Source organism: Camelus bactrianus, chromosome 11 (assembly GCF_048773025.1).
Source record: "Camelus bactrianus isolate YW-2024 breed Bactrian camel chromosome 11, ASM4877302v1, whole genome shotgun sequence".
NCBI lineage: Eukaryota > Metazoa > Chordata > Mammalia > Artiodactyla > Camelidae > Camelus > Camelus bactrianus.
In genome coordinates, this window is record NC_133549.1 from 72,330,622 (window position 1) to 72,357,192 (window position 26,571).

Consider the following 26,571-nt stretch of genomic DNA (forward strand, 5'->3'; position numbering starts at 1 on the left):
CTTTTATTTTCCCTGGAGTTAATCATCCTCTCCCCCACCCCAGTTCACTTAGTTTCTTTGTACTCACTGCCAAAGTATTCCAGTTGTTGAAATCTCCCCTCAGTACGTTCAGATGGTAGTCTACCAGTTTCATTTTCTTGAAGAAATCTCTCCTGAGCGTCCTGGCCTAGCCTGGTTTAGGCTGGGTGCCGTCCAGGCCTGTCGTATCATTTTCATTCCCTAATCTCTCTTCACCAACTTGCAGGGGGACTGTCTGCACCTCTCTTCTGAGTCAGATTCCTGTTTCTTGTTGTCTGTCTTTTTCTTGGTTGACAAACTTTACTTTGGTGCAACATCCTCCAGAAACCTCCTGAGTACATGAAAAAAAATTTTTTTGATCATTTAAGATCATTTAAATGACTGAAAATGTCTTTAATTGATAGTTTGGTTAGATAAAAAATTTTAAGTTGGGGATAATTGTCCTGCAGAATTTTGAAAGCATTGCGTAAGTGTCTTCTCACTTCCAGTGTCTCTGTTGAGACAAGCCCATCTTATTCCTCACCTGGTCCCCTCTTCCTTTGGTGGGAACCTCTTTGTCTCCCGTGTTCTGAATTACAACGGTTTGTCTTGTTGTGGGTCATCTCTTTTTTAGCTATTTATTTAGTTCCCCTTAAGAGAAGTACTGGGGATTGAACCCAGAACCTTGTGCTCACCAGGCACATGCTGTATCACTGAGCTATACCCTCCCGCCTCTTGGGTCATCTATGTCCACCCATTATGTCAGGCGCTCAGTGGGCCCTTTTAATTCGGAAGTGCATATCCTTCAGTTTTGGAAATTTTTCCTCAAGTATTTCTTTGGTCATTTCCTCCACTCGATTTGTTCTGTCTTTTTGTTTTCATTTTCCTGAAATTCATATTATTCAGAAGGTGGACCTCTTGTTTTAGTCTTCCAGTTTGCTTATCTATTCTCTCCAATTTAGCATGTCTGTGTTTTGTACTACTTTCTGGGAGATTTCCTCAACTTTACCTTTTAATCCTTCTATTTTTTCTGATATTTTTAATTTTTAAGAGGTCCTGTTGCCCTTTGAATGTTCCCTTTTTAAAAACCAATAATATTGGGTTCTTGTTTCAGGTTTCTATGCACATGCATATAATGTTTATATAAAATATACATATATATTTCATGGCATTATGTTCTTGTTTTAGTGATGCAGTATATCTTTTAAAGCTCTATGAAGATATTAATGTTTTTTGTTGTTTTCAAAAATTTTCTTCTCCCTGCATAAACTATTTTCTCCAACTTTTTTTCTGTTTATTTTAGTCTCTGCCTTTCATAGTAGAGGCTTTCATCAGATGTTTGATGATATTGGATTTTTGAATGGGAGCCCTAAAAAGTTGATTGGAAACGCTGAGCACATGGCTGGAGCTTTCTGACTATGTGCTTCACTGCAGGTTGATCTGGCGGAGTCATTTCATTGCTGAACCCCCGTTATCAGCATCCTTAGGTCTTTTTTTTCCTGGCTGAGTCAGACTCCCCCAAATAGACTTTCCCATCAATTACCCAGAGTTACCCTGGGAGCTGAATGAATGAAGTAGGTTGGACCCCACACCAAGTCTATGAATATTTGTTTAACCTCGTGTTTTAAGTACAGAGCCCCATCTCTAGCTTAGCCCAGTAACCCCTAATCTAGAGACCCTCTAGTTTACTTTCTCCTGAGGATAAACTTTCAGTCTTTCACTAATGGTCTAGATGATAGAATAGGAGAGGGCATTTGGGTTGTCTAATTTCTTCTTAAATTTTCAAATAATTCTCTTATTCTTAGCCCACTCTCAGCCCCAATTCTGGTGCCTCCAATTATTGAACTTTTTGGAGATTCCACATAGTAAATCAGGTTGCCTTTAGCTTCCCGCACTGGTAGTTTAGGATTCAGTTGTCTTAGATCTGCTGAATTAGTTGCAAGGCCTTCATCTGTTTTCCAGCTTCCAAAATTGTGGAGTTGTTGAGTTGTGGTCTCCATTCCCACTCCTAAGGCATGGCCTTTCTATATGTGGAGGGCCTTTCTGGGGCCTCATTTGAAAATCTCAGGTCTTTTCAGGGTCTCTCCACTTTGGCTGGGTCCAAACTCCCGCTCTTCCAGCACTGCACAGCCTCCGGAACCTCAGCTTCGCTGTCGAGCTGCAGAGGCTGTTCTCTGCTTGGTTCCCAAAGTCTTGCCCTGTGTGCAGGTGTTTAGGAGTCAGCCAAAGTCAGGAGGAATTTTTTTTTTAATGGGGGGAGGAAGGTAATTAGGTTTATTTATTTTTTAGCAGTGGGACTGGGTATTGAACCCAGGACCTCGTGCATGCTAAGCACACACTCTATCACTGAGCTATACTCTCCCCCAGGAGGAACTTTTAAATAACCAGCTTTATTGATAAAATATAATATACTGATTTACTTACGATAAAATTCACTAATTTTAAGAGTAAAACACATAGACTTTTGACACATGTGAACAGGTATGTAACCATCACCACAATCAAAATATAGAATATTTCCATCACCTCAGAAAGCTTCCTTGTGCTCTCGAGGGGCACTTTTCTATAGATTTTTTGGGCTCCTTCTTTGCATCCCCTCGCTACCACTCCAGTCCCAGCTGTCCTGGCAGACTTGTATTACATTCTGTTCTCCCCACTCAGGGAAACTGCCGTCCTCAACTTAGACATGGTTTTCCACAGTTTGGGAAACATCCTCAGGGTGGTTTCTGAGGGAACTTTCTGTTAATGATCATAGCCTCGTACTAGTGGGTGCCAAGAGTTATTTAATACAATTTGTCCAACTTCTCTTGTTACTTACACAGGGGTCAGGGAAGGATCAATGTGATTCCAGCTACTCCATCACATCTGGAACCAGAAGTTTTACAATACTTTTTACATACACATTTTATACCGCTTCTTTATATGCTGGCTAACACAGCGAACGTTCAGAAAACCCCTCACCTAAGTCTTTTCCTTATGACAACGAGTGGGGAACCCCGTGTTTGGAGCCATCCTGGCACCTTGAAGGGCATCCAGAGATCCTGACAGAATGGATCTGGAGTCAGACGACCGGGCTTGTGTGGGGCTACCTGCTCCCTGGGGAGAGAGGTGTTGAGATTGTTAAATCAGCCACTTGGGAAGCCTGGTGACTTTAGAGTCTGGTGGAGCTGGGTTGGCTTTTTGGTTCTGACATTTGCAGTGTGCCTCAGGAAAATGATAGAACCACTCTGGTCCTTGGTTTTCTTATTTGTGAAACAGGGAGAGTAATACCACCCTCAGAGGATCATGATGAGTTAACAGACTTCTTAATATGTGCAGCAGGGTGCTCCCTACATAGCAAAGCTCAATAAAACAGCAATTGCTGATCGTTATTGTTATAGACATGAAGATGCTTTGTACCGTGTTAAATACTTGGTGGGCATCACCTTTTGGACAGCCCAGCATCTAAATCCTCCCTTCCTTCATTGAACGAAGGCCTTCCCTTGCCTCTCATTCCCCAGGACAGGAATGACAGACCCTCCCTCACTATCCCTGTCCCATGGTCCCTGGTGGCTGTCGTGGCCAACTACATGCTCTTGCAAAGGGAGAATGGTGAGTCTTATTTTGGCAGGAGGGGTGGGGGCAGCACCAGGCCCACTGGCACGATGCCTGGGGTCCTAACGAGACCCAACTGGTTCTCCGCTGCCATTTGCCCTTGGGTTTTGCCCATTTTCTCATTGTGGGTTTCCAGCCTTCATAATGATTCTCTGAGCTGCCTGATATGTTTCCAAAAACAAAACAAAACTTTTCTGCGTCATTAGCAGGATTTAGTTTCTGTTACCAGGAACTCTGATTTAATATACCTGATGCCAAAGGTGAAGCAAGTTATCAAAAACAAGGCAATGACATTGGAAGTGCCAATGAGACTAGGAAGGGGTCCCACTTACTCTCCTGGTTGCTCTCGTGTCATTAAGAACAGGCAACTTGTAGGGGGGAGGGTATAGCCCAAGTGGTAGAGACATGCTTAGCACGCACGAGGTCATGGGTCCCATCACCAGTACCTCTACTAAAATAAATAAATAAATAAACCTAATTACCTCCCTCCCCCTGCCAAAAACAACAATAACAACAAAAAACCAGGCAACTTGTGAAAAGCGCAAGCAAATGGTCAACAAAAAGTTGAGCCTCAAGAGAAAACAAAGAAATCCAAATTAAAATAGGTATCATTTTCTCCTGTCAGCAAATGCACATACATACAGGGGTGTGCGTGTGTGTGTGTGTAATTAAATTATAATAGCTGGTGTGGACAGGGGAGCAAAGTGTCCCACCCACGTCTCAGACAGAGTGCTAGCTGGCCAGTCCCAAGGGAGCCCAAACAAGTATCACGGCCTCACTAGTGGAGAAATACTCTAAAGATCACTTCCCGCTGCCTTGAGTAGTTTTGTTATAGGACAGGATGAGGAACAGTGATTATTCCCATGTGCATGGATTTGCTGGGAAGTACAACTTGGCTGTGAATTAAAAAATTGTAGTAAAGTGTACATAATATAAAATTTACCATTTTAAGGAGGAGGGTATGTATAACTCAATGATAGAGTTGGTTAGCATGCATGAGGTCCTGGGTTCCATCCCCAGTACCTCCATTAAAATAAATAAATAAACCTAATTACCTCTCCCCTAAAAAATAGTTACCAGTTTAACCATTTTTAAGGGTACAGTTCAGTGGCATTCAGTACATTCACATTGTTGTGCAGCCAATTTCCAGAACTCTTTCATCTTGCAAAACTGGAACTCTGCACCCATTGAACAATAACCCCTCATTCCACCCTACCTTCGAGCCCTGACAACCATTATTCTCCTTTCTGTCCCTGTGAATTTGACTGCTCTATGTACATCGTATAAATGGAAATCGTACAGTATTTATCTTATTGTGACTGGCTTCGACTTTGCATAATGTTCTCAGTGTTCATCCCTGTTGTAGCATGTGTCAGAATTCCCTTCCTTTTTTTTTCCTTTTCTCCTCTTTTCTTCCAGTTTTATTGATATAATTTGACATACAGCACTGTATAATTTTAAGGTATACAGAATAATGATTTGACTTATACATGTCATGAAATGATTACCTCAATAAGTTTAGTAAACATCCATCATCTCATATAGATATAAAATTAAAAAAAAGAATTTTTTTCCCTGTGATGAGAACTCTTAGATTTACTCTCAGCAACTTTCATGTATAACATACAGCAGTGTTAATTTATCATGTTGTACATTATACCCCTAGTACTTACTTATCTTACAACTAGAAGTTTGTGCCTTTTGACTGCCTCCGTCCACTTTCCTCTCCCCTGACCCCCATGATCTGATAACCACAAATATGATCTCTTTTTCTATGAATTTGAAGTATAATTGACCTACAACACTGTGTTGGTTCTTGTACACAACATAGTGATTCCATATTTCTATACAGTCCAAAATGATCACCATAGTAAGACTAGTTGTCATCTCACTATACAAAGTTATAACATTGTTATTGACTATATTCCCCACACTGTACACTTCATACCCATGACTCATTTATTTTGTAACTGGAAGTCTGCACCTCTTAATCTCCCTCACTTATTTCTCTCCTCCCCGCACCCGCCTCTCATCCGGCAGCCACCTATTTGTTCTCTGTATCTATGACTCCGTTTCTGTTTTGTTACATTTGTTCGTTTGCTTTTTTTAGATTCCACATATAAGTGAAATCACACAGTATTTGTCTCTGTCTGACTTACTTCACTTAGCATAATACCCTCTAGGTCCATCCACGTTGTTACAAATGGCAAGATTTCATTCTTTGGTAACTCTTTATAGTAACAGATGTTAACTAAAACTTATTGTGGTGTTCATTTTGCATATAAAGTCATCCCTCCATATTTTCTAGGGTATTGGTTCCAGGACCCCGGATACCTGAATCCTTGGATGCTCAAGTCCCTTATACAAAATGGTGTAGTATTTACATATAACCTAACACATCCTCCCGTATACTTTAAATGATCTCTAGATTACTTATAAGACCTAATACAATATAAATGCTATATAAATAGTTACAAACACAATTGAAATGCTATGTAATAATTGCTGATGCAGCAAATTCAAGTTTTGCTTTTCGGACCTTTTTGGAATTTTTTTCCTGAATATTTCTGATCTCTGGTGGGTTGAATCCATGGGTGCCAAACCCTCAGATACAGAGTGCAAACTGTATACAAATACTGAATTATTGTGTTGTATACCTGAAATATAATATGTCAGTTATGCCTCAATTAAAAAAAAATAAAGAAAAGATAGTATATTACTCCCAGTTCTCAAGAGGAGGAGGTACACCATGCAGGGGCACACCAGCAAGCACAAGGGTCAGTCAGGAGGCCAAGGGGAGGGGGAATATGGGCAAGAGCCTTTACTGTGGTTTCTGCAGGAAGCACAGGTGAGACAGGGTATGCAGGTGGAGGACTGTCTAGTTTGTATAACTGCAGTGGGCTCTGGGGCATAGGGCTGCCCCGAGTTGTCTGGTACCTGCCCTGGGGTGATTAGGGCATCTGGCCCAGAGTGTGAGAGCTTTGTAAGGCCTTCATAAAGAGGGTGGTTGGGGTATGGGCTCTGATTGATTGGTTTGCATATAGAAGGTGTACTCACTGCAGAGTCCTTCATTATCTCTAGGAATTGGCTAGTGCTGGGAGGCCCAGTCCCTCCAGGGTCAGCAAGGCCCCAAGATGTCAAAGCATCAGAATAAAAAGAGATGCTTCTTGGGGGAGGGTATAGTTCAGTGGTAGAGCGCATGCTTAGTATGCACGAGGTCCTGGGTTCAATGCCCTGTACCTCCACTTAAAAATCAATCAATCAATCAATCAAATTACCTCCCCCTACCCCACAAAAAATATTAGCGGGGAGGGTATAGTTCAAGTGGTAGAGTGCATGCTTAGCATGCATGAGGTCCTGGGTTCAATCCCCAGTACCTCCTCTAAAAATAAATAAATGTAATTACCTCCCCCCGAACAACAACAACAAAAACAACAAAAAAAGAGATGCTTCTTACAAGGCCAGTGCCCAGGTTCTTAATCACTTTGCCTTCTCTCCTTAATACTTCCTCTGTTCAGTGGCTTTCAGACTTTTAACTTTTCTTTCCTTTTGGCAGTACACCTCTTTTAGAAATGAAATCTTGAGGCTGCCCAGTTTGTTAAAGAATGCTGCTCTGATGCTGACAGATGGTAACCTGGCTTATTGGGATCATTTCATCATGTATGAAAATATCCAATCGCTAGGCTGTACACCTGAAACAAATACATTGTAAGTCTATTATATTTCAGTTAAAAAAAGAACGCGCCTGTGGCTGAGGGGCAGAGGGAAGAGGGTACGATATGAAGCCCCCAGTAGTCGGCACCTACTCATTTCAGAAGCAGCCTTAGAGGCCCTGCTGCCCCCGTCATAGATTGTAGATGCTGGCCGGGAGGCAAATCCCAGAGTGGCCGCCAAGGCTGTGGGGCTTTGGGGTAGTACTTTCCCCCTCACCCTCTTTTTACAAACAGCTTTATTGAGACATCATATACACACCGTACAATTTGCCCATTTAAAATACACAGCTGAGTGGCTTTTAGAATATTTCAGAGTCGTGCATCAGTCACCACAATTTTAGACCATCTCCATCACCCCAAAAAGAAAGTTCATACCCGTTAGCAGTCACCATCCAATCTTCCCACCCACCCTCCTCAGCCCTAGGCAACCACTAATCTACCCTCTGTCTTTCCTTATTCTGGACATTTCATATAAATAGAATCCTCTAATAAATGGTCCTTTGTGAGAAGCTTCTTTCATGTATAGCTTGTTTTCAAGAATCATCCACATTATAGCAGGTGTCAGTGCTTCATTCCTTTTTGTGGTCAAATAATATTCCATCATATGAATATACCACATTTTGTTTATTTATTCATCCACTGATGGACATCTGGCTGGTTTCCAGTTTTTGGCTATTATGGATAGTGCTTCTGTGAACGTTCATGCACAAGTTCTTGTGCTAAAATATTTTTGAATTCTCTTGGGGATGTACCCAGGAGTGGAATTGCTGGGTCATGTAGTAAACCTAGGTTGAACCTTTCGAGCAACCACCAGACTGTTTTCCAAACTGGCTTGTTATGGACTGAATGCCTGCATATCCCCCATTCATGTGTTAAAGTCTCAACCCTCAAGGTGGTGGTATTAGAAGGTGGGGCCTTTGGGACTTACTAGGTTTAGATGAGGCCAGGAGGGTAGAGCCCCCTTGACAGGGTTAGTGCCCTTATAAGAAGAGGAATAGACACGAGTCTCCTCTCCACTCTGTGAGGACACAGCAAGAAGGTGGCTGGCTGTCTGCAAACCAGAAAGACGACCTTCATGAGGAACTCAGTATGCTAGCACCGTGATCTAGGACTTCCTGGTGTCTAGAACTGTGAGAAATTAGTGGGGTTTTGTTGTAGCAGCTCCAGCTAAGGCACAGCTGAACAATTTTACAGCCGTGTATGAAGTTTCCAACTTCCCCACCAGCAGTGTGTCGAAGGGCCCAACCTCTCAGCTTCACAGTTACCCTTCATCTTTTTGATTGTTGCCATCATAACGGGTGTGCGGAGGGATCTCAGGGCTTGGGTTTACCTCTCCCTGGTGGCTCACAAGCCCTCTCTTGGGCCACATCCTCCTCCTCTGCGAAGACAGAATCCAGAGGTTCTTCAAGACTCCCTCTGGCTTGACCCTGAGTTCTCTAAGTGTTTTCTTTAGAACCCTGACGATCCACTGCTGTGGGTGGGGATTAGAAAGTGAGGGGGAAGGAGAGGAAAAGGAAGAGACAGGCTGTGATAATAGGGCTCAGAAATCCTTCTAAAGAGCCACAGTCACAGGAAGCCAGAAGCAGCGGCTCTTTTGCCTTTATCCAGTCCAAAGTGCCGGACTATTTTATAGGTGAGAAGAGGGGTCCAGAGGGGTGGCAGCTACCTAAAGGTGCTCAGTGTGCCATGGCAGATCAGAGAATCCAGACTTAAGGGAGCTGGAGAGCCCTGGGTTTGGTTTCCACTGATCCATGTGACTGTGGGCCGCTTTCTGAACCACAGTTTCCCCGTCATAATACCTACCTAGTGGGGTTTTGAGGATATAAAATATTGAACATAGTAAATGCCCTGTAATACCTTATTTAATCTTGGAATATTGAATATTTACATACCTATGATAAAAGAAATTCAAACAATATACAAAGGAGCACACAGTGAAAAAAATCTCCTCCACTCCCCTTCTTGGGGTAACCACTTTTACTCCTTTTCTGTCTTTTCCTTTGGGTATTTTGTGCATACAATAGAAGTTATTTATCACAGGGGACCTTAGAGTTAGTGGAGATCATTAACTTGCCTGCCTTTTAAGCTGGTCTTTCCCAGTCTGCCCCTTCACCCCCCTTTTCCCGCCAGTACACAGAGCCGTGGGGCTCCCTTATTTGTCCAGCTCCCCCTTCCCAAGCCCCATCCACCTGGTAATGATTTCCTAGAGAGTCTCCCAGGGGTCTCCATGGGGACGTTTCCTGCTCCATCTCCATGGCAACTCTTCGGGTTGCCATGGTGACACTTAAGTGATTATTTGGAGACCCTTAAATAAATCACCCACGGTGGTATATGCTAGAAGCATTTGGCTCCGGCTCTTGTGTTTGGGGCCAGGGTTGGGGCCCAGGCCTGCAGGCAGAAATGGGAGGAGTTGGGGGAGGCGGTGGTAAGGGCCCCTCACCCTTGCTTCTAGTGCTGCAAGGGGCCCTCTCTGGGCAAAGGTGGAATTGAGCCTTTGGGGAAGAGAACAAGGAGCAGTCAGGCTCGTGCAGTCCTAGAATAGATCCTGCAGCAAGGCGGAAGCCTTTAATGGGACTGGGGGCTCAAGACGAGGGGCAGCTGCGAGGAAGCTGGAAAGTAATGGAGCAGGGATTCAAATCCAGGCCTGCTGAGCTCCAGGGCCCTTGCTCCCTGACTCTAACTGCTGAGAGGGAGTGTAAGATTGAATCTACCCCTTCACCTATTCAAACAATATTTTAAAGCACCTACTACATGCTAAGCATTGAGGTTACAGCAGTGAATGAAAGAAACAAGTATCTGTCCTTCTGGAGCTTACATTCTACCAGGAGATCTAATTAGCAAAATAATGAACTCCATAGGCCAAATGGCGGTAAGCATAGCGTTAGGGAAGGGGGCTATGGAACTCCAGGAAAAGCTGTAGCACACACTACCGTAAGTGCTGGGATCCCTGGGACTCAGCTCTTGGGACAATTCCCAAAAGGGACGAGAGTCAGGTGTGAGAACTGCTTAAGACCGGAGGTTCCATCAGCAGTGACCAGCTCCTCCCACGTGTTCTGGCAGCACAGCTAAACAACTTACAGTCTTGCAGCTTCCTGGATGCCGCACAAGATGCACGAAGGCAGGCAGGCACGCCTGAGAGTTTACTCTCCGTTTTCCAGACTGGGCAACTAAAACCAAAAGGAGGCGGCAGCCTGCTTGAGGCAATGCTGCTAAATGCAGGCCGAGTGAAGAGTCTGGGATGGTCTATGACCATCACCGGGGTCTCCCCTTCTTTCTCTGTCATGGCAGCTGCCCCCTCCTTGGCTCAGCACCGTTTGTAATCATTTGTTTACTGTTCCTTCCAGACTGTGCTTTTCAATCTGAATACAAAACCCCTAACACACATATGGCTACTGAGAATCTGAAACTTGAGATGTGCTGTTAAGTGTAAAAAACAGACACAGGATTTTGAAAACTTAGTAGGAAGAGTGTAACATTATCTCACTCACAATTTTTATATTCATTACATGTTGAAATATTGTGGGTATGTTGAGTTAAAGAAAATAGATTATTAAAATTAAGCTCACCATTTAAAAATTGTGAAGACTAGCAAATTCACACTTACATATGTGGCTTGTACTGCATTTCTGTTGGACAGTGCTGTGACTGCATTAATTCCATGAAGAAGCCATGGGAATTTTGTTCACTGCTCATTACCCTGCACCTGGTACTGGGACTGGGACATGGTAGGTGAGCAATAAAGTTTCATTTATTGAATAAATCCTTGACAGTTACATTTTCCATCAGCCCAGAAACATTTTGAACAGCCTGCTAAGAGAATGTGATCTAATTTAAATGTCAGTTTATTAAAAAACAACAACTCAGGCATAAAATTTGCAAGAAAGGGAAAAGAAGGGCTGGGGGTGTCAGTCCCTTCTGAAGAGGTTCCATGGTTGCACCCACACAAGGAACATACCAGTTCCGAGGGGTTTAGGGGCATATTCTAGGTCCTGATACCCCAAAGGTAGACAGAGGGGACCATGCTGGCTCAGAGGGACCTTTCTTTTTGCCCTGGTGAGCCTGATGTGCCAAGCCTGCCACAGAAGCCAGGCCCTCAGTTCTGCAGCTTTGACCCTAGACTGTGCTGGACCAAGTTTGATCCAGAACCTCTTTGCTCCACCCTGCTCTACTGAAGAATTCTTTTTAGATGCATTAGTATCTGATTTACCTATTTTGTCTATGCTGTACTTTTACCACTTAGAATATGACCTTGGACATAGAAGGTCTTTACTAGTTGATTGAAAGAACAAATGAGCTAGACACCTGATCCTGGCCAGGTGGCACCTCTAGTGCATCGGTGTGGGTGACACTGCACTACGTCCCACTGGGTTGGAATTAGCTCCATCACAGGGGTGGGGCTGGGCACTCACTGCTTACCTCTATAGGTGGGCTTGTGGCAGGAACATTATTTTAGGAGTTAGAGCCCACATGTATCCCAATCAGTCATCCTGTTTCACAACCTACAGGGATGGACTGCAACACTTTTATGTATAGCAAGTTTTCTTCTTTTGAGTTTTGGTAAAAAAAAAATAAGAGTTCTGCCAAGAGACAGCAAAAATTCAAGACAAATAATCATTATACAGTGTCATATTCAATCAGACATGAATCCATGTGAATACATGAAGGTAAACCCTGAAACAGAAACACAACACCGTAATTTAACTGTGACATGGACACTGAAGGACTCCAGAATGTCTCTCCTGTTCCCAAAGTGCTGAACTAAGCGCGGGGCTGTAACTGAGTCAATTGCTATTTTGATCCCCTTGCACAAGATGGAAAAAGGGTTAAGGACTGGACAGATCACTAGTCAAATACGTAGCTGTTGAGGGGGAGCGTATAGCTCAACTGGCAGAGTGCATGCTTAGCATGCACGAGGTCTGGGTTCAATCCCCAGTGCCTCCTCCAAATATAAAGAAATAAACCTAATTATCCCCCTCTCATAAAACAAAGGAAAAAAAAAAAAAGAAATATGTATCTGTTAATGGAGAAGACAGAATTTAAAAGTATTTTTCTTGTTTCTTCCAAACGGGCCATAATAAAATCCTAACCTATTGAGCTTGCTCTTGAGAATACACTGCGATCTGGTGTTTGAGTTCTGTGTTTGCACAAAGCCTGAGGCCAGGGAGGACAAATGATCACATTAGGGAGAATTTTAACACCCACCCACGCGTCGCACAGTGGGGAACCCGGAGTAGGGTTCAGGGGCCAACGCTGCCTACAGGCCCAGCAGGGCTGACAGTACCACGAGGACAGCCCACTCCTCACTGGGGATGCGCCCCTTCCCGAACCACATGCTGGTCTGAACCCTGGGCCTGCACCCATCTCAGTCTCCTGTCTCCCATAGGCCTGCTCGTCAGGGAGTGTTGTACAGGCAGGGTGGGGCTCCTGGGGCTGCCGCCTTTGTTACTCACAGCAGCACAGCGCAGCCACCGTCTCTCCCTCCACTTCTTGTCTGTGTTCCACACGGAGCGAGGTGACCACCAGTGTTTCCTCCCACCATCCAGTTCTACCCTCCCGGGCCCAGCAGTCCTGGATCTGATCAGGCCTGAGGCTTACTTCCCAGGGAGCCTGCAGTGTGGCTCTGTGGCTCTTGGCAGGTTGTGTGAGATTAGCAGAGTCCCTGGTAAGGCTTCAAGGGTCAACTCTGAAGTGTGTTAACGGACTCAACCCTTTGTCTTAAACCAGGACTAATTCAGTCCAAAGGTGGAGGAGGTCTGCACAGGGGGTGCTGAATGTGAAAAATGGCAAGGTGGATCAACCTAACAGGTGCAGGAAGACTATTAATAGTAAATTAATAACTATAGTAAATTAATTTTACTAGAATTTTAAACCTGAGCATTGACCAGTAAGTCAGGTTATGATTTCCTAATTCAGAATCCCATCAGTATGGCTCAGAGAAAGCACTCCTTCTAAACACAGACCCAAGAACCAAGGGTTACATTAAGTGCCACAGCAGCATTAATTCATAGGGAATGGTCAAAGAGTGTAAGCAAAATCCTATAAAACGCTACTTCAATTCCTTCAGCTGCCCTACTTTTTCTTTTACCACATCCACCTCTTTAATTATCCAAACCGCTTTTGTGCTCAAGAATAAATGCACATTTTGGGTTTGGGCTGTTGTTTCTTCCAGTGGCTTGAATACACTAAGATAAACCAGCTGTCATTTCAGAAGTAGACCTTCCTTCTGGAGCCAGAAAGTGGGGTCAGAGCCCCAGTTTTCACTATCATCTCACATCCAACCAAGTAGCCTTGGTTTCCCAAGGCCCCCTGGGGAGGAAGGCCGAGCCAGAACAATGAGTTTCGGCTCTGGGCAGGAGGACAGGCTCCTCGGAACTTTCTCAGAGGGAGCAGAGCTACAGCCACCGCAGTTTCTTCTCCGTGGCCCTGGGCCAGTCCTAAGGAGCAAATTTGGCACACAGACCCTCAGTCTCTAGAAGCAAAGCCCTCTGCTCTCTAGAAGACAAGCTACATCCATTTCTTTCCTAGGTTGCACAAAACTCTCTCTTAAGCGTTGAAAACCCCGTCAGTGATGGCACAGTCAGCGGCAGAAGCCCAAGGCAGTTAAATGCGGGTCTTCCTCGGATACCTGCTGGTTCTCTCCTCACTGCCTAATGTGCGCGTTCCATTTTCACAGACTTGCTGTTCGAGGAGCCTGCTGTTGCCACCCAGGGCACATACCCTGCTCCAGCTGATGCCCACCCCCAGTGCAGACCTCCACCTTCTCGTCTGGGTGGCTACTTCACCCCTGATGGCTGTGCCTGCCTGCACCCAGGAGGGCCCTCTCCCTCCACTGCCCCTGGGACACCTTCTAGGCCCCCAGTTCTGCACCTGCCCCTCCCGCTCTTCAGCTGCAGGAGGCGAGCACACGCCACACACGCAGAAACCTCAGGAGAGTGTGGATGCCACCCAGGCAGGGCATGGGGCCCGGACCAGCCTCAGTCCTCCTCCCCACGTACACCATCAGTCCCCACCTCAGTGGACCCCAAACTCTGGGGAGGCTTCTACAGGCCACGAAGAATGAGTTTGACTCTTGTCATAAGGTCAAGCCCTCCACCCAGAGGGTTGGAGGTAGACAAAAAAAGAGATGGCTGGGGAGTCTGCAAAAGATGTTCAGAGCAGCTTGGCCTCCTGACAGTTTCAGCTCAGTTACAAGTTCCAGACAGTCCCATTTGCTTAACCAATTTTTCCAGTGATGCTTCAAAGCTGGCTTTCTTGGTTTCTGTAGTTTCTTGGTTTCAAAAGTAAAAACAAAATAACACTAAAAACTGCAAATTCTTCAAACTGAACAAATAAATAATAGTAACAATATTTACATTAGTATATCATGGTGAGAGATTCCAGCATGACCGAAGAACGGAAGAACCCAGAACGTGCCCTGGAGCTTAGACCTGGTTCTTGGTCAGGGTGGGACAGCCCTGCGAGCCGATGGACAGCTGAGGTGGGAATAAGCAAAGATGCCCGCTGGGCCTCCTCACAAGTCCAGGGAGGTGGAGTGGGCAGGAGGTGCTGAGCTGCTGGTAGATTAAGTTTCAAACAAACAGACAAACTCTGGTTCTCCCAACCAGGCACTGTGCTGTGGTCAGGGTCCCTGGGTGAGCTGCTCCCAGGGTCGCCAGGGGCCTTCTCTGACTGTGGCACAGTGGGGTCAGCAAGGCCTTAGTCTTGGGGAGCACAAAGTTTACGAGTCAGCTCTGGCCTCGAGCCCCTTTCTAGACAGGACAAGGAGCCAAGGTCAGGAATGGTCCCCTCTCTCTGGACTATGTGACGAGGGGAATGTGGAATTCATTTGTGTCGAAGATCAGGGGCCTCCTGGGAGGGCTGGGATCCCTGTCGGCCTTGTGCAGCAGCTTAAAGAGCCCGGTTCCAATGTTCATGGGGATTCCCATGATGATGCATTCAGACACCCCTGAAACCAAGAGAAAGGAGATTAGAGAGCTCCCTGACACACAGGTGGGTTTTCAGGATGGAAAGATTCCTGACCTGGGAGCCAGAAACTGGGGCTGGAGCCCCGGCTCCACTGCATGTCAGTGGTTGGACTTGGGCTGCTCCCTTTACTCCCCCTCTGTAAGAAGACGAAGGTACGGCTCCTGGATGGCTGGGGGAATTCCTGCACCTGGGGAAGGGCAGAGCCCGTTCACAACTCTGCTGCTGGCTTGGTGGTCTCTCTGTGTGAGCCTGGCTTTCGAGAGCACTGGACCCAGCAAAGATACTGAATGATGATGCTCAGGAAACCCCAAGTTTGCCACCCAGCATTTCCTTAGCTAGGGCCCAGAAGACAAGCAAATGGGACGACAGTGAGCAGATGCCAGTCCCTCCTGGAAACAGCAGCAGAGATCTGTTTACTGTGCTTAGGTGTCAGGGCTGGGCCAGGCTTAACAGCACCGTCCACCTCGGAGGTCCCACAGCCCGAATGGGAAACACTCAGAAGGCAGGGCCCTTGTTGAGTGTTGGGAATAAAGTGATGGTGCACGTGCTTTCTCCAAGCTCCCTTTCAGCTTCTTAAGATCCAAATGTTGGCTCTGCATCAGGATTCTGGTGCTACAAGAAGCAGGTGCACGCCTGGGCTTTGTGCTATCAGGGGGGCAGAGACGCAAACAACCAAACTAAAACCCGCCACGTAGTGAGGGCTGACGCTGAGTTGCAACGTGGAAAGGGCCAGGAGGAGGGGAAGGTTTCAAAGTTGGGGTGGGGTGACCACGCCAGGCCCCTAAAGGGGTCAGTGGTGGATGGGAGTGGTGGGCAGGGCCACAGGATGGCAGCAGCAGAGACCGGGGCCCAGAGTCCTGGTGGCAGAACTGGGATGCTGGGTCTTAGTCCTGTTGTGTTAAGCAGACTCGCTCTTATTTCACCTTGTCCTGTCCTGCCCCAGTCTCTGCTCCCTTTTCTTTCCTTTCACTCTTCATTATCTTAATGAATTACGTAATTTCTTTTTCTGTCTGCAACCCACGTCCCTCTGGAAAGAAGAGTTCATCTTAGGGAAAAAAAAAAAGCATCTGCTCTGATTGGGGCCCACTTGACCATCGCCTTGGGTGGCAAATCCACACAGGAGGTGAGATGGGAAAGGGCCATTAGGAAGCAGAGCTCTGGCAGCGGGGACGGGGCTTGGACTCGTTGCTTGAGCCTGACGAGTGTGTGTCCTCGGGCAGGCTCCCGAACCCCAGCCCCTCACAAACTCCCACCTCGTCCCACAGGGTCTTGTTGCCAGCCCTCCGGGTGGGCAGAGGCACTGTTGTGACAGCTCCCTGTTGAGCTCTTGCTCTCCTGGGCCCCGTCAGAGACATGCTGTGTGGTGGGAGATGAGACCAGCACAGGGCGAGACTCGAACAGCAAGCAAGTTTGTTCCCTCGGTCTTCTCACCGTGAAAGGGTTTAATACTGACGCCTCACTGATGTGCTGAGATACCAGAAAAGGTGCCTGGGACAGGCACACCAGCTGCCTTGCTCAGGGAATGCCTGGTATGGGCCCTTCCTGTCAGCCTGGGCACCACAGGGGTGCAGGATCAGCGTGGCCGACTACAACTCCAAGGGCTGGAAAAGCCCCACATGCCCAGGGGCAGTCCTTTCTCTGCACAGACACACGTGGGGAGGCAGGATGCCACAGTCAGGCTTTGGAGATAAAATGTTGGTCAGTTCCAGTTCTGTGATCTGTGATTTTATTCTTTTTTTAAGGTTTTTTTTGGGGGGGCGGGTGAGGAGGTAATTAGGCTTATTTATTTATTTATTTTTAGAGGAGGTGCTGGGGATTGAACCCAGGACCTCGTGCATGCTAAGCACGTGCTCTACCACTTGAACTATAATGCCCCCTTCCCCACCCGTGCTTTTATTCTTAAACAAGTAAAAGCTCTGCCAGCTGAGTGTCTTCACCTCCCGAGAAGCCCTGGCCACAGTCTAAGCTGTAAACAATGGTTTCTGGTGATGCTGCCACAAACACCAAACCTACCACACACAGAGTCCTTCTGCCCGAAGTAGGCGGCGTCGAAGAGGTGGTCGGCCGTCTTCTCAAAAGAGGCCAGCATCAGCACGCTCTCCTTCATCTTGGCCAGGCCGAACCTAGTGATGCCCAGGACTTCACCCTGCGCCAGGGGAGAGAGAGTCAGAGTGGTACTCATGCCACTTGTAAAATGCATCCCCAGTAACCCCTCAACAGTAGAAGCAAAAATCAGCCAAGCCGCTCGCTATTCAAGCCACAGTTGCAGGATCCTTTGAAAAGGGTGCTAATAGCTATCTATCTGGCCTGTGTCCCTCTGAGGCTGTTAGCCACAGACAACACAGATCCTTACGCCCACAGCCATGTGCCACTGGAACAAAGAATTAGGGACTGAGGACTTGAATTAAGAATCTACCTTTTAAAAAGGAGAGTACTTCTGAAGACGTTTCTCGTGGCTCAAAGAACTCAAAACTCAAATAATTTAAAAGCCTCAAAGTAGGGAAAGAATTAAGTCACTTTTATTTAAGTCGCTTTCATTCAACAGAGTATTGTTCTACCGTTTAAAAAGCATATTTATAAAACTATGTAACAACATGGAAAACATTTATAATGTTAAATAAAGTCAGAATAAAAAGGACACGCCCACTTTCACTGCACCTACAGTAATACAATCTGTGCATTATAGATTACGACCGGAAGACTTAAAAACGACTCTACAGGGTGGTGGGAGATGGGTTATTTCTCCCACCTAGTTTCTGAATTTTCTGTAACATAGTACAGTTTGTATGTGGAGGCATCACGCCTTATGGCACTGACAGAGGAAGACTTTTTTCGGGGAAAAGATTAAAAAAAAAAAAACCCAACCAACCAAACCACCTCAGCCCCTTCCTCAGATCATGTTAACTTGTTCTTTCCCTGGAAATGGCTACAAAAGAAGTGTGATGAGTACCCATTAATTAATAGGGAATAAACCTCAGCTTGCCATGGAATACCTGGGCTTTTAACAATGGTTAGTCTCCTTTCAGGCTAACATTTCTAATTAGGACAAAAATCGTGCTTCCCCTCCTGCCATGTGGTTGCAATTTTCACAGTCGAATTGTACCCGCACACACAGCGCCACCACCACACTCTGGTCTTGGGGTACTGGTGGTCATCACAGCTGTGTACTGTAGGTGTCCTACCAGCTTCGTGCCCCTGAGATGGGGTTTGCGGGGCTGGCTGCCGGGCCCCCCACGAACCTTGTAGGTCATGAGGTCGGAAAGCAGCATCACGTGTCGCCGGTCAATGCTCATGCCGTGGTTGACCATTGTGTACTGGATTTCGTTGATGATAGTTGTCCGGGCAGCTTCGATGCCCAGGGTTTTCTCCACCTGCGGAGAGCTAGGATGAGCGCAGGCAGCTGCTGCCGGTGTCGCCCAACTCCTCTCCACGTCCTCCTCCGCCCTGCAGGTTCCCGGCATCCCAGGCCCTTCCCCAGGATGGAGTGTAGGGCAATCGTCGGTGCAGACCCAGAGCGAATGGCAGGGTCAGAGAAGTGTGCAAGGTGCCCCCGGCCATGAGCAGTACCTCGTATGTGTTGTTGGAGGTGGTTCGGGTGCCCTTCACACCGTGGGTGGCCATGACTGCCCGCAGGTTATCACCCTCCACCAGGAGCTTGTACTTCTCCTTTCCGCTCTGCTCGTCAATGTGGATGACAGCCCGGGACACCTCCGGGATGCCCTGCACCACCACCTGGACTCAAGAGACACAGAAGGTTCAAGACCCCCCAGTGCCCACGACCCCAACTCATCTGGCAGCCTCAGAAAGTGGCTGTGAGAACTGGGACCGTCATGCCCTGCGTTTGTGACCTTGACCATCCTGTTTCTCAGTGGTGATTATCAGTTACCTGCCAAACCTAGAAATACCTAGGGGAGAGCAGAAGCTCAGAGGCCTGCACCCCCTTCTACCAATGGTCTTAAGAGAGAATAGAGAGAAATCCAACAGGACAGCTGGTGAGGCAGTGCTAAGAAGGGAATCAAAACCTGCACAATTCCTTAGAGATGTGGCAAAGAAATGAAGAAACGGGGGCCACCCTCAGTCTCAGGAGTGCAGACCCTTCTGGCCCCCTGACCCCGGACCTTCACATTAGAGTTAAACGCAGTCACTCCCGTTTTACATCTCCAGGCACCGGGCAGGGCAGGGCCCCGAGGAGGCGACCTCTGTCTCACCTTGGGGAGATCCTCTTTCAGAAACTGCAGCACGTAGTACATGGAGCTCTTGCTGTTCTCTCGGGGGGTGACACACACCACAGCCTCGCCATGAACCGCCACGTCACCAGGCTTCACGCGGAGCTTGGACGTGCAGATGGAATACCTCACCGTCTCGGCGTTCACCTGCGAGGGGCCGGGCGTGCGCCGCACACCCACGGCATTACTGACTGGGTTTGGCGGTTGCGATTCTGGTGTTTTGGCCTTTTTTCCTTGCTGCTCCTCTAAGAAGCCCTTAGTAACTGTCCCCCTAATCTCTCTCCTCACCATGAAATTTAAAAAAATATATTTTTGTTTATTTATTATTGTATTATTTAATTATTTTATTTTGGCAGGGGAGGTAGTTAGGTTTATTTATTTTTAAAGTAGGTACTGGGGATTGAACCCAGGACCTTGCGCATGCTAAACACACACTCTACCACTTGAGCTGTACCCTTCCCACCTCACTGTGAGATATACTGTGCATTTATGTACTGTATGTATGTATACCTCTGCTTTATCCATATAAAGGTCCTCACCCCTCCCAACCAATTTTTGCCCCGCTGAAAATGCAAGCTTAATTCACGGCAACATATAGGAAGGAGTTCCAGGAGGCGGTGGTAAGACCGCGACAATTTAAAGGCATCAGTGAATCCTCCCCTTCGCCTAGACAGCTGGGGAGCGGTGTCCCCGGGGCAACCCAGCTCTTTCGGTGGAAGAGCCCCAAGCCAGAGCCGGGCTAGAGAAATCCCTAATCCGGAGAACTGGCCACTCGATTTTGGAATCAACTGTCACATGGACAAATGTGAACCTGTTACTTGAGAGAATGCGCTGACAGTGAGTGAAGGCTGGTACAGATCTGAACTACCTGAGAGAAGGGGAGATGCCAGGAAGTTACTCAGTTTGCATCCCTGCCTCAGCCTATCTGTGAGCAAGGCTGGCACTCTTTCCACTGCCATACATAACACCAACACAAAAAGCCAGGTCAATCCACCCGCCCAAAACATGTCCTTAGCCAGCCAGATGTGGTGCTAGGGGGCCCCAGTGAGTGAGACACAGCGGCTCTAGGGTCCTTCCAGATGCTGTAATGCTGTCACAGCAAAGGGGTGTTGTGGCCTGCACAAGACCTCCACTAAATTCCTGCGTGTGTTTAGATGGTGACATCGGTGCCAGGGTCTGGCTCGGAGCGAGAGCGTGAAGGCACGTCAGACTCACACGGAACAGACACTGAGCGGAAGCCTCGCCAGCGCTCCTAGTGCCTTGCGAAGCTCTTGTCCTGGTTTATCAGCTCCTATCTTGGGACTAAAAGAGGATGACCTCCTTCACGCATTTAACTATGTGACTCACTTCCAGCCTCAGAAGTCTGATCCGTTCCAGGGAGAGTTTGATGAGAATAAAGCAATCGTCAGGAAGGAACACTTCTTCAATGTACTCTGAAATCTGTGGTGTCAAAAGATCAGAATGTTAGGCAGTCACTCTCCCTTCCCCAGAGCAAGGCAGGCTCGCTCTCTTTTTAAGGACAGAGTGATGTGGACACCCTGACTGGTAAGTCCACTACAAGTGGTTCTTACTCTTCCTGGAAACACTGCTGGTTTAGTTTCCTTCTTGTCAAGAGGGACCTCGTCTCACCTCTCCCAGGAGGGTTTTCTCAATCCTCCCCTTCACAAGGCGAGCGTAGTCCGCGTCGTCGTCCTTGTCCAGCTGCGCCGTGATGATGGGGGTGCTGTGGGAAGGAAGGGAGCACACTTACAGCGCAAGGAGTGAGGCTATGTGAAGACCACTGCGTTGTTAAACTGGGTACCGTTTAGAATCGTGATCGCACCAGCAACTGCAATCGACGGGACCTTGACTGGTGTCGGGCATGCTTCTAGGGGCTCCAGGTACATTCTCATCTAGATTTACTATTTTTGGAGCTCATGAGGCAACCTACTCTGTCAGTGAATGAGTGACTGTTGGAAAAGCCTTCCTGGCCCAGTGAGCCTACCTCTTCCTCTCTGGTCCTAATAAGTAGTTAAATTTGAGTTCCATTCCCCAAGTAAATGCGCCCTTCATGTCCTACAGCTTCCTCCATCACCCTCCCCTGGCCCCTCCCTATCCCCCCCTCCAGGACACCTCCGACTCCTCCAGCCTCTGGCTAGCAGCTTCCATCCTCACTGTCCTGGCGGGCATCCCCTGTACACACTTCTGGGAGAGAGCTGATCAACCCAGAGGAAGCGGGCACAGCTCCTGCCACCCCAGACACCTGCGCTTGCTGTTCTAGAATCAGCACAGCTTTCTTTCATTTAATGCTGTTTATTGTTATTTTGTTAGACTCAGATTGGAGATGAATCATGATTTTATGATGGAATGCACTGTAAAGTATGTCTTCTCTAGTCTGAGATTACCTACAAATCCTATCATGAAATCACCAGTGTCTGTGTGTGTGTGTGTGTGGAGGGGGGAGTCGCAGACTATGGCCACAGCCCAAGGGGAAGACACAACAGCGAGGGCTAGAGAGGAGGGGAATAATGACATCAGAAGGGTGAAATCTACACTGACACACTGCTCCAATTTTTCTAGACACGGTTTTTATTTCTCTCTTTCATGTGACTTGTGGCCACACAGAACCATTGCTTCAATTTTGACTCTATTTGGTTTGGACTTATTTTTTTTTTCCAGTTTGGGTTATTTATTTATTTATTTAATTTATTTATTTTGTATTTTTAGGGGAAGGTAATTAGATTTATTTATTTTTAATGGAGGTACTGGGGATTGAACCCAGGATCTCGTGCATGCTAAGCAGATGCTCTACCACTGAGCTCTACCCTCCCCCAGTTTGGGTGTTTTAAAAGCCAAGATATGATTAACACAAGCACGTCACTTGGAGTTTCAGATACTGCCTGACAGAGGATCGCACACACGTGATGAGAGAAACACTGTTTCTCAAGGAACATGGCATGTTGGTGTGAGAACAAGGGAGATGGAAGTGGGCACCTGATGGCCTTGGACGCGTTGATGATCTCCTTGATGCGGGGCACGCCCAGGGTGATGTTCATGGAGGCCACTCCCGCAAAGTGGAAAGTCTTCAGGGTCATCTGGGTGCCTGGCTCGCCGATGCTCTGGGCACAGAGTGCGCCCACAGCAGAACCTGGCTCCATCTGTGCCCTGGAAGGAGAAAACAGGGTGAAAAGTCCAGCAAAACTGCTAAGGAGACAAGGATGAAATGCAGAGCCCATGGCAAGTACAGTCAATAATAGCGTAACAACTTTGGTGACAGATGGTAATCAGACTTACCATGGTGATCCTTTTGCAATGTACAGAAATACCGAATCACTAGGTTGTGTACCTGGAACTTACATAGTGTTGTAGGTCAACTATATTTCAATTAAAAAAACAAAACTAAATAAGCAAGGTCCTACTGTGTATCACAGGGAACTGTATTCAATAACTTATAATGAAACAGAATATGAAAAGGAATATATATGTATAACAAATTACTATGCTGTACACCAGAAACTAACACAACGTTGTAAATCAACTATACTTCAATTAAAAAAAAAAAAATACTGCTGGGGAGGCTTCTGATTATCTCCTCTCAGCAGAAAAAAATATACCAATTGGTGAGGAGCCAGGCTGTGCTTGTGACAGAAGAAGAACCTGGCACAGATCAGTTACAGGTGCAGACGGGGGACGTGATGCTCAGAGGAGTCTGACGATGACAGTGAATACTGTGTGGCTACTTATGGTCAGTGTGGGATGACGGGCCCAAACCTCTTTCCTTGGAGAAGAACTAAGAGCTCTGCTAACAAGCGGTACTGAAGGTGGATAGAGCAGCTGGCGCCTGCCAAAATACACTGGTAGTTTCTCTGTGGGGAGAGGACACTAGGAATTATTTTTGCAAGTATTTCCACATCTTGGAGGACCTAGCCTGTCTGCCCCCTGGGGTCCCTAGAGAAGAGGTGACAGGACCTGCTTGCTACTGGCAGGCAGTGAGTAAATCCTGCAAGTGGGCGCTTGCAGGGTTTTGTTTCCTGGGGAAAGAGGAAAGCTACAAGAGACCCACGTGCCTGCCCGACAGTCTCAGACAGTTAGCATCCTTACCTCATGTACTTGTCCCTACACGTCTCCAGAAACTTTTCAATCTGGGTGGGGGTGATCCGGTCCAACTGGTATAGCACACGGGGCTGGAAGAACAAAAGCCAAGTACAGAGGCGGGGCCGGCAGCACCAGAAAATACCTGTGCGTCCCAACACGTCCGGGGGCGCCGTTACCTCTGTGGTGCCGTTATCATTGATGCCGTATTTATCTCTGGTCTTCTTGATCTTCTCAGAAACCCCCTTAATGAATTTTTTAATTTCCTGAAAGATTACACAGCAAACATCAAATATTTATTTCTGAGTAATGTGGATGATATGATTCGTTTTATAACCTTCAGTCATGGGACAAGTCCTTCCTATTTCAGTAGCAGCTAAATATGACACTACAAAGGCTCTGCTAGGGATACAGGTTCTATCACAAATGTTTTTCCAAGGAACAGGACACGCCATCCACACCCTCAACACGCCATTCATTGGTTTAGGTGTTTCTAAGGGCTTTTTACTCCCATGATGCTTTGGCACCAGCTGGCGTAAAAAGCCCTGCTATCTGGGTGTGCGGCCCTAACAGCACATGGCAGGGACACCAGGATAACCCTTCCCACCCGCTGCTTCCTCTTGTGCTCCCACCGGCACACCATGCGGCCCATTCACGTAGCCCAGAATAGGTACAGTCGTATCAGTTGTACTTTCAGTCTCTAGACTTGAAAATTTTTTGAGAGTTTCTTATGAAGTTCTTATGGTCAATTTAAATACTACAAAGCCTGGCTTTGCAGACATTGCGTGCATTTCAGGCACATGCTTTGAGCTTGCTTTCATTTCAAAGGGAACGCTCCCAAGTCCCAGCTTTGTCTCTGACTCTCACCTCTGCATCACTCCCCCAGTCTCACACTCCCTTCCCACACACAATGAGAACTTTGTAAGGTCTCCAGGAAACTACTCTCAAAGCTGGAAATGAAACAGCAGCATATCTGCTATTCCCACTGAATTTAAGAACAGCACTCTAAACCCTGGGATGACGATGAAATGGAGCAAGAAAGGAGATGAGAAGTACATCCCATGGAGGGTCCACGGGGCAGGGCTGGAGACCATAGGCCTAAGTTTTCTAGCAACCACTCTGAGGGGGAATCCCATCTGCTTTACAATTTATAGTGTGTCTATGAAGTAAGCCCAGCCTCGAGGTCACTGCTAGAACTGGGATCAGCCAGCACCTCTTCTGGGGTTCCTACAGAGAGGGTACGGTGAACTTTAATGAAGCACACCCATCTGCACCCTGCTGCCAGGGTCACAGGCCAGCACCGTGGACCTGACTCTCAGCGCCCATCTCAGATGAGCTGACAGCACACACCACTCAGCAGCAGCATCCTTCAGAGGCTGCCGCAGGTTATGCAGTCCTGGGTCTGCTGATCTTCCACTCTGGTCTGACTCAGGGCAGTTTTGAGAATACGGGAATGGGTGGAATGACTGTACTGCCCCTCCCAGACCACAGGGAAATGTAATTTCCCTTAATTAATTACAAGTTTGAGGACACACTTTCTGATGTACTTAGTTATTACAAACCAGAGGTGGAAACCAGAGCTGGAGAGGGCAGTGGAACAATCTCTCCTGGTGTGGCTCTGCCTAAAAGGCAATGACACCCGCTACCACTTAATCTTCCCTCCTTATCACCCAGTACTAAGAGCCCATCACATGGATGATTTCCTCCTACTTGTCTAGCTGTGGCTGTGTCCTTGAGGGCGAGCTTCTGAAAGCCCTCTTGGCCTGGATGTTGCCATTCGACTGCCAGGTGTGCAAGGCTGCCCAACCTGTTGGCTCAGGAAAACCAGAGCACGAGCCCAAGGCCAAGCAGACCCAGGCGATTTTCACTTGTGAGGAACTCTGCACACACGAGCAGTAAAGAGTACACACCTCACGCCATTCCCCAGCTCAGGCACTGGCTGTGACACCTTTCAGCTGCCACCCACGTGGACATGCTTCCAGTGGCTTTGCTGAAAGGAATGACTTCCCTGACATGAGAATTAGGGCAGATATCCTGGCAGTTAGGTTAAAAGGAAAAAAACTTACTTTTTGGATATGAAAACTGAAATAAGCTACTAAGAATTCAGCTGAATCAATCCATGCATGCTCAGGGAACTCAGGACGTGGCAATCGGCAGGCAATTAATCACATGGCTGACCAGCAGTTAATTCTCACACTCAGTCATGGTGCATCTGTGAGCACGGGTGTCGGCCGCTGGCAGGGCCTGGGCTCAATGCCACCCAGCAGCTGCCACTGTCTCCTTGACTCTCACCCTGGTTAGAGCCAGAGAACATTTCAGGGGCTCAGACAGATCTGGCTGGTGGATTTTGGAACCTCCTGGCAAATCTGAGCTCAGACTGTGAGCCACTGGAGGGCAAGGCCACATTTAGTCCCCTCTGTGTCCCCATGACTTACAGGGCATATGACACATGGGGATGGCTGAACAAGTGCTCACTGAATCCACAAATACTGTCGGGCACCGTTAAGCCTTGTAAAAAGCAAGAAAGGAACCAGTGTGAAGTGATGAACAGGGAAGCCTCTCTGCTGGAACTGGGACAGAAACCCACCGCCGCTGGGGCTGGCAGACATCTGGGGGCTGCAGAGCCAGCCCCCCTACACTTAGCAGTCACAGCGCACGAGTACGTTACCTCGTTGTATTTCTCATAGCCTGTCTCAGTTAAGGTCTTCGAGGAGAAACAGAAACATAAATAAGTAACTATAACCATGTAGAAAAACCAAATCATGATTCTCATTCATTATTTAAGAGAAAAAAAAAAAAAAAAGAAAGAAAATACGTGAAAAACAAAACAAAAGGCACTCAGCCTAGCCAGACTCTTAGTTTTAAATATATTAAGACCTGTAAGAGTCTCTTTTTCACACCTCAATATGTAAAAGGAAGGAATGAAGCGCTTCCTTTAAACCATTCTTGCTTAAGTCTTTTACTGTTTTTCTTTTTAATATATTAAAGGGATACATTTTGTGCTA

At 47.1% G+C, this 26,571-nt stretch overlaps 1 protein-coding gene and 1 non-coding gene across 3 annotated transcripts in view; both read right to left on the reverse strand.

Moving 5' to 3' along the window:
* Nucleotides 1-652: 652 nt before the first annotated feature.
* Nucleotides 653-725, reverse strand: TRNAT-GGU (transfer RNA threonine (anticodon GGU)). Its single transcript has one exon. It is a non-coding gene; the product is annotated as a tRNA-Thr (tRNA).
* Nucleotides 726-11,033: 10,308 nt separating this feature from the next.
* The window catches only part of POLR3A (RNA polymerase III subunit A), a 42,522-nt gene continuing 26,984 nt past the window's right edge, over nucleotides 11,034-26,571 (reverse strand). The window contains exons 22-32 of one of the 2 annotated variants that reach the window (XM_074374293.1): nucleotides 26,235-26,270; nucleotides 23,746-23,832; nucleotides 23,576-23,658; nucleotides 22,469-22,639; nucleotides 21,125-21,218; nucleotides 20,843-20,935; nucleotides 19,478-19,642; nucleotides 18,837-19,001; nucleotides 18,509-18,640; nucleotides 17,283-17,415; nucleotides 11,034-15,249 (exon numbers count right to left, since the gene is read on the reverse strand). In XM_074374293.1, coding sequence (XP_074230394.1) covers nucleotides 15,101-15,249; nucleotides 17,283-17,415; nucleotides 18,509-18,640; nucleotides 18,837-19,001; nucleotides 19,478-19,642; nucleotides 20,843-20,935; nucleotides 21,125-21,218; nucleotides 22,469-22,639; nucleotides 23,576-23,658; nucleotides 23,746-23,832; nucleotides 26,235-26,270 — 1,308 coding nt within the window. In that variant the 3' untranslated portion in view covers nucleotides 11,034-15,100. The remainder of the gene's footprint in view (nucleotides 15,250-17,282; nucleotides 17,416-18,508; nucleotides 18,641-18,836; nucleotides 19,002-19,477; nucleotides 19,643-20,842; nucleotides 20,936-21,124; nucleotides 21,219-22,468; nucleotides 22,640-23,575; nucleotides 23,659-23,745; nucleotides 23,833-26,234; nucleotides 26,271-26,571) is intronic. The other variant, XM_074374294.1, reaches the window with a different exon arrangement.